This window comes from Triticum dicoccoides, chromosome 4A, assembly GCF_002162155.2.
Source record: "Triticum dicoccoides isolate Atlit2015 ecotype Zavitan chromosome 4A, WEW_v2.0, whole genome shotgun sequence".
Lineage (NCBI taxonomy): Eukaryota > Viridiplantae > Streptophyta > Magnoliopsida > Poales > Poaceae > Triticum > Triticum dicoccoides.
The window spans coordinates 742,910,037-742,917,483 of NC_041386.1; the positions used below are offsets into that span (position 1 = coordinate 742,910,037).

At 47.3% G+C, this 7,447-nt stretch overlaps 1 protein-coding gene across 1 annotated transcript; it reads left to right on the forward strand.

Moving 5' to 3' along the window:
* Positions 1-4,020: 4,020 nt before the first annotated feature.
* LOC119284385 (receptor-like protein kinase HAIKU2) lies at positions 4,021-6,718 on the forward strand. The gene is made up of 4 exons (XM_037563526.1): positions 4,021-4,690; positions 4,785-5,139; positions 6,214-6,298; positions 6,362-6,718. The coding sequence occupies exons 1-4, from the start codon at positions 4,021-4,023 to the stop codon at positions 6,716-6,718; spliced, it is 1,467 nt and encodes a 488-aa protein (XP_037419423.1).
* The last annotated feature ends 729 nt before the right edge of the window (positions 6,719-7,447 follow it).

Genomic DNA, 7,447 nt, shown 5'->3' on the forward strand with positions numbered 1-7,447 from the left:
GTGTGCCCCCTCACACGGACGGCGCCGCCGCCGGCACCTGGAGGGGGGAAACGGACGCGTCGGGTCTACACGGAGGGGATCTTACTGTGGGTTTGGCCCGGCTGTTGCTCTAAATTGTTCGTATGGGCTGACCTAACACGACCGGGTGGATAGTTTCACTGGTCAAAACCCGTCCGTGCAAAGTCAAAGGGCTAGATCCCGTGGTCAAACGCTACAGGGTTAGGCGGGACGGGGGCCCTGGGGGAGTAGCAATGCCACCCGAACGTCGCACCAGGCCCTCATACATGCCGTACAGTGTGCTGGCATGTCCGAAGAGGCGGCATGTTTATTTAGTTAATTTGAATTCCTTTTGTTTATTAAGTTTTTGTAAGGGAAACTTGTTAAGCTTGGATGAATTTCCTGTGGGGAAAAATGATTTTATATAACTAACTTGTCGTGGCAACTAATTTTATAAGCCTAACTTTGACCATGAATTTGACAAACAAAATATGAGTCATATAACACAAAAAATGATACTAACGGAAGTTTTTTTTTTCGGATTGAAAAGCCGAGGCCCCTAAGAAAGAAAGGAACAAAGCAAACCCGCTAACTCTCCTGAGGCTTGGGGCAGTGTTCCTGTGTGAATTCATCACCGAGGGCAACCAATCCAGCGCGTGTAAGGCAGATGATTCACTGTATATTGATCATCGTACATTACAAGTGTTTATATACATTGGTACACACACACCCGCACACACAAATAGGTAGGTACTGGTACAACAGAAGAGAAGATCACGCCGTGCGTGGTTACATGGCCAGACGCGACGTGCGCCGGAGCATGGGCGCTGTCGGACTCCGGCTCGCCTGTTGCACACATGGTGAGGTTTCCAACCTCGCCCCGGCACCCGGCAGCTGAAGCATGCTGCTCGACAATGTTGAGCCTGGAGCAGGAATCGATGAACACACTAGTAGGGGGCCTCTTCGTGAAGATGTCGCCAAACTGTGATGTCGTTGGGACATGCAAGACACGCACCTCGCCGAGAGACACACTCATGGACGAAGTTAGGTCAATCGCAATGTGCTTGATTTGTCCGCTGATGCTCGACATGTACATGGCATGGCATTGATGTTGTCACAGTAGACAACGGTAGCTCGTGATGGTGGGTGACGAAGCTCGGTGAGGAGTTGCCGCAACCAGCAAGCCTCGGCAATGGTGTTGGCGATGCCTCTATACTCAGTCTCTGCGCTCGAGCAGGATACTGTGTTATGTCGCTTCGACAACCAACTGACGAGGTTGGAGATTAATTATGAATACCTACAGTTGCATATGGTGCTAAAAAATACCAGTATGAGGAGTAGCATATGATGGTTGTGGGTAATTGGCCCAATAAAATGTAGTAGCATGGCCAATTTCCCAATATGTTTGGATTAATATATTACAAGTTAGTTGCAGATGAATAAAAAGGTGAAAAACTTTGTTGCATGCTATTGGAAGTTCTTACATGCGGTGTTTCAATGTGATTAATCGAACCCATCGTGTTGCTCATCGGTATATGGATTTGTGGGGTTGCCGATGCATGAAAGTTAGGATGCATATGTTCATGTTACTAAAATTTTAAGTTGGAGCATAGAGATTATTTTGCTTTGTAGATTGCAAACCCTAGATAACGAACTCTTTATAGCAAGAACGGGCTAGACACCGTTCGAAGCTTCTTCCCCGGTAGAGTCGTGAAAAAGTGTGTTCACACACGAACACGTCACCGTGTATCCTCGATGCCAGGGGTGATGCACTGTAGCTCATGCTGAACCCATATACTTTTTATCCTAAGTTTGCATCTCTCTGTTGTTCTTTCTCTTTCGTTCTTCGTTCGTTCTTCGTGTTGAAGGGCAGCGATCCACGAGGCTCTAGGGGCGAGCGAATCAACCAAGGGCAACCTATATCTGCCGGGCGTCTAGACGGGGTCCCTCCCGGGCGTGTGGGGTTCCTGGTCTACAAAAACTCCCGCAGATAGCTTGTGTACGGCCCTTCTAGGCGGGTCGCCTTTGACGTGAGCTATGTGCATCAACTCCGGTGTCGAGGGTACACTTTTTTGCGACTCTCTGGGGACGAAAGATCGAGAATCGTCATCGACCATGTCTAATCTCCCCATGCCCTCAGAATCAAGTTAGGTCAAGATAGAGATCACGAGAGGGACGGTCTGGGCGCCCATGGCGCGAGGTCGGAGCGCTATCTGGTGCCCTAGAGGGCTTATATGATTGGTACTATTGGGGAGGTGTGCCTGTAATCATGCCCCGGGATATGGTGTAGTCATGTTTGTGAATTTCGTTAAACAAATATCCGTGTACTAGTTTCTCTTGTCCGTGTGACTTCCTGTCTTTGATGGATCGACCATGACCTTGAAATTATTCTAACATTGGCGATGGACGATCTCTCCTGATGAGAATAAGGCCAATGTTTGGCGCATTGGACTCTTCGCCGGCCCCAACTAGCTCTCGACATGGACTTGTTGCGTCCGTTGTGCACTTTCCAAAGGGATCGCCTCGGTTTCACCGTCTATAATCTGTCCCATGAACATGAACACCAAGGCCCTGTTTGGTTCCAAATAAGTCACCAACTTATAAGTCGAAAAGTGTAAAAAGTAACTTATTTTACCAAACGGACCCAACTTATAAGTCACCCCAACTTATAAGTCATAAGTTGCTCCACCCCACTTAAAACTTATAAGTCATCCTTTTTACATGGGTCCCACCATCTTTACATAAAAAAACAAGGTGGGAAGATGTGCTCAGGTGACTTATAAGTCAGATGGCAATCAAACAGGCGTGACTTATAAATCACTGGTTTTAAGTCACCTGATTTATAAGTCAGGTGACTTATTGGAACCAAACATGTGCCACGTTACGCTAGAGCAGACGCAAGGGGTAGCCCTCCCCATCCGAATGGAGTGGAGATACAGAGCATTACTGTACTGCGATAGACGACAGCGACGACGGCGGCTGAACCGAGGTATATATATTGAGTGTCAGTGCTACTGTACGCAATCTCATTTTTTTACAAATGCATGTTGGACAACCTTGCCGAAATTTAGTCGAATTTTTTGAACCCTGCCATGTATCCATGGTTTTGTTTTGGAGTCTCTTGCACAAAACCATACTACTTACTTTTTATTTATTCGTTTGAACCCAAAAGGCTGGGCGGTACTGCTACGTCCTCCTTTCTACTATATGCTTATTGGCGGCACACGTATGCTTATATATATATGCCTGATATATAAATGGACCCCCGCCTCCCACCTCATTTCTATCTTCTTCTTCTTCTTCCTCCTCCTCCTCTTCCTCCTTTCCCCACGCCATCCCTTCTTGCCAACGTACATACCACGACTCCCAGCCATGGTCTTCTTCTCCCCCACCCTAATCCCCTCCCATCCACGCTCTCTCGGCGTTGTGGATCCGGAGGAGACCATGGAGGCGTTCGTTGTTGTCGCTGTGGTTGTTGCTCAGGCGAGCTGGGACGGGGACAGTAGGCCGTCGTGGGAGGCAGATGCGGCTGCTGTGCCTGTGCCCGTACCGCACGCAGGAGACGGGTGTGCCGGTACGGGAGATGCGGCTGCGGCTGGTGTGCCCCGGAAGCCATGGTCGGACGGCACCACGACTGGCCGTTCCACGGTACGTGTCCCGTGTCAATTCCGAAGCCGAATTCATCACCGTCTTCTCCGGCTCCGACCGCCTCCAAATTCCTTTCGCGCACACCTTCCTTTTTGTGTTGCTCTCCTCTCTTCTAGTTACCGGTAAGCAGCAACATTAACTGAATTGAACACCTCCTATACTCCTACTGCACTACACTACAGCAGCAGGTCAGCCAGATACTACAGCTGGGTTATGAATTTTACCATCTGTTTTTCACTGGTAATTGAATGAATCCTGGTATAAATTTCTTCAGATGATTCACCCATCTTTGTTGTGCCTGCCAAACTAATCACCAACATGTATCTCTCTCTGCCTCTCATAGCTGCAGGTTGACCACCCTTTTCGCTGCCGGAAATGCCCGGATCACGGTGGTTCAAGCGCAGCAGCCGTCCTGCGGCACCGCCGCCGCCTATCGAGTGCAACGATCAAGGCATAGTCGACAGCCTTACTGAAAATAATCAGAGAAGCATGTGGGCTAGCAGAAGGATTGGGGAGGGCGAACAACTGTACGTAGTCCACGTGCAGGGAGCCGCTGGCATTGGTCTCCCGACTACGCTGCTGGTCAAGAAGTTCCAGAATGCAAACCCAGCACTCCTAGTGGATGACAATGTCAAGAACCGCTGCAAGTCGGAAATGATCCTGTTAGCCAGCATCTGTCATGACAACATCATCAATGTCCTGCACTTCATCCAGAGGGAAGACGCGATCATGCTCGTCTACGAGTACCCGGTGAATGGCGGCCTTGACTACTGGCTGCACCGGCGGGAGGGGGGCGAGCAGCCACTGAGCTGGCCACAGAGGATTGCCATCGCCGTCGGCGTGGCCCAAGGGCTCTGCCACTTGCACCACGGATGCAACAGACCTGTTGTCCACCACAACATCAACTCTAACAACATCTTGCTTGATCAAGAGCAGAATGTGAAGATCTCCAGTTTTGGTGCTGCGCAGATGAGCATTGCCGGGCTCAACCAACCATTGCCGATCGCGGATATTCCAGTTGGTAACTTTGGGTATGCAGCCCCAGGTATGCTATGCCAGGTGATCGATCCATGAAATGGAATTATGTCTTAACTAGCTTGGTCTTCTAACTAGTACTGATTGTAGCTGATTACTTACAGAGTATGGCGTCGCGGCAAGCCAGCTGACAGAGAAGGTAGACATTTACAGCTTCGGCGTGCTGCTGCTGGAGCTAGTCACAGGGAAGTTGGCCAATGGAGCAGATGGTCTATTGGCAATTTGGGCTCAGGACAACTGCAATGAATTGATGGCAAACCATCTGAAAATGTTCAACACTGGCGTGGACAAGGGCATCCCTCATCAAGCGCGGTACATGGAGGAGATGGCGGCCGTGTTCAGGCTGGGTGTGGATTGTACCGTTGGGGATCCAAAGCAAAGGCCGTCCATGCAGATGGCTCTCAAACGACTCCGCCGCAGCCGTGGACGTGGCCCATTCCATGGCCTCCTAAACCTCTAAGGCCACACGCTAAAACCAAGTGCCTTAGTTACTTTAAGAAAATAAAAGACGCGCCATCTGACCGGCTTAACAGGTCGAGCACGATCCCACCCCCGCTTCGCCCTCCTCTGGCTACACGGGGGTCGACACGCTGAGCATTCCTGAAGGCGCCGCCTTGGAGCCCACGGTTCGTCGTATGTGGCTTCATCTCCTCGCGGTGGCGTTAGTGCTAGGGGTGGTGTTGCTGTGCTCAGCGCCTATGTATCCTGCCTTGGGTGTGTGCGTGTGTTGTGGTGGCATGCGTTTGTACCGGGTTGTTGATGATCGTTGCTTTATATATAAAACGGTGCGAAAGCCCTTTTCAATAAAAGGAATAAAAATAAGAATAAGCAAGGGCCTTCCCTATTGTTCACATGAAAAAATGAAAGGAAAAGGAGCATCCCTGATTGCAGCACCTTTATAACAAAATGTTGCTTCCTCCCAAACTAATGCCCTTTACTTGCTTTTATCCGTGTACGTTGTTCATAATGCTATGGAAACAGAGTTTGTTGTGTTCCTGTCTGCTACAATGTGCTTGCTCATTTGGAACTTGCGAGATGGATTTTCTTGTAACAGAATACTATGTTAAGTAGGCAACACAGTATGTTTCTGACAACTTCTCGAAATTTAGGAAGTATTCCCACTGTCAACATTTTCAGAGAGCAAATTTGTGATGTTCTTGGGCACCTGGTGTAGAACACAACTACTCCCTCCGTGCCATAATGTAAGACGTTTTTCGACACTACACTAGTGTGGAAAAACGTCTTACGTTATGGAACGGAGGGAGTATTTTACTAAATTGGATGATCAGTAACTGGTAGACTGTAGTATTAAATGTAACCTCCTCTGAGTGATTATAAATTGCAGTGTAGTTTGTATGGTGATTCTGTGAAAGATTTTGTTCTTGTCTGCTTGAATTTAAAGAATTTATCTGATGTGTCAATATCCATTTCTTTTCGTGAATTCTTATTGGGCGCATCCTTTTTGTTTCAGATGCATCACCAGTGAGGATGTAGTCCAAGTGAAGGGCGGTATTTTTTTTCCGAAAAGGGGAGTACCCCGGCCTCTGTTGTGAAGGGCAAAGTGGCATATGAGATCAGCTCAGCAGATGAACTGACATTGACAGAGCTGTGTTCAGTGGTACTTTGAAAGATTCTACTGTAGACAAGATGGTGGCTCTGCTTTTGTGTTTTGTTTGACAAGAAAGCTTCAGGATGCCCCAAAACTAAGGGAAGAGTCTACCAGTGGCAAGAGGCACAACAGAGTGTTGCAAACCTCCAGCATGAATGCAAGGCACCTAATATACTGCCGTCTGAGTTGTCAATGCTGACAACAGATCCAGATTGGCCGTGGAGTCACTTCCGGCCTGATCTAATGGAAGTTGTGTATTTGTGGGTCAGAGGGCTCAAGTTCCAGCAAATCAGGGAGATATCTCAAGTGATCAGGGCCATCAGGAGACTTGGGGAGATCCTGCAGCAGCTGATCTCTGCATCCCAGTTGATCAGCGAAACCCAACTAGAAGGCAAATTTGACGAAGCGTTTAATAAGATCAAGAGTTGATTTACAAGCTAGAAATATTTTGTGGCTCAAGGAAGTAAATGTCTTGTTGATTTCGTCCATTTTGCTTTTGTCGTAGATGGTCAAGGTGGACTTGATTGGGGATGATGAGAAGTGAACATTAAACCAGTTTTTGGAGAGCCATGAATTTCCTTTCAGATTATAGCAAAAGGCTTCCCCAGGTCTCAGATATGCTTCCGTTAATTGAAATGTGGCATTGGAATGAATAATTCTGGTATGTTGCCATTTTAAATGAAGTAATTGAGATAATTCAGATAAACTTTGTATTAAACTCAGCTTAAAATGATTAGGAATAGGAAGTTCTCAACATTGTTATATATGTTGAATGTAACAGAATAGAAGGACCCTAAATATGGGCGACCTATTGAACTTCAGTCCCATCATTCCAGCCTTGTTGCTCTGTCCATGTTGCTATTCTTTAGGACCCTAAACAGCGGCACACTTGGCTGCCATTTTGCTATTCTTTTATTTTCATGTTAGTATTAAAACTGCATACATTTGTTAAGACTCATTGTATAAATGACTCAGGAGTTTGCACATTGGTTTTAGGCTGACGCTCATTTGTATTTTTTTGGAAGGATCATGGCAAGATAAATGGTGCATATGAATATATGATTACTAGCTCAATTTTGTAAAATCCTAGATAGGACTCAAGTGCAAGTAACTACTCCCTCTGTTCAAGTACGAGATCCATGGAACAATACAAATGGA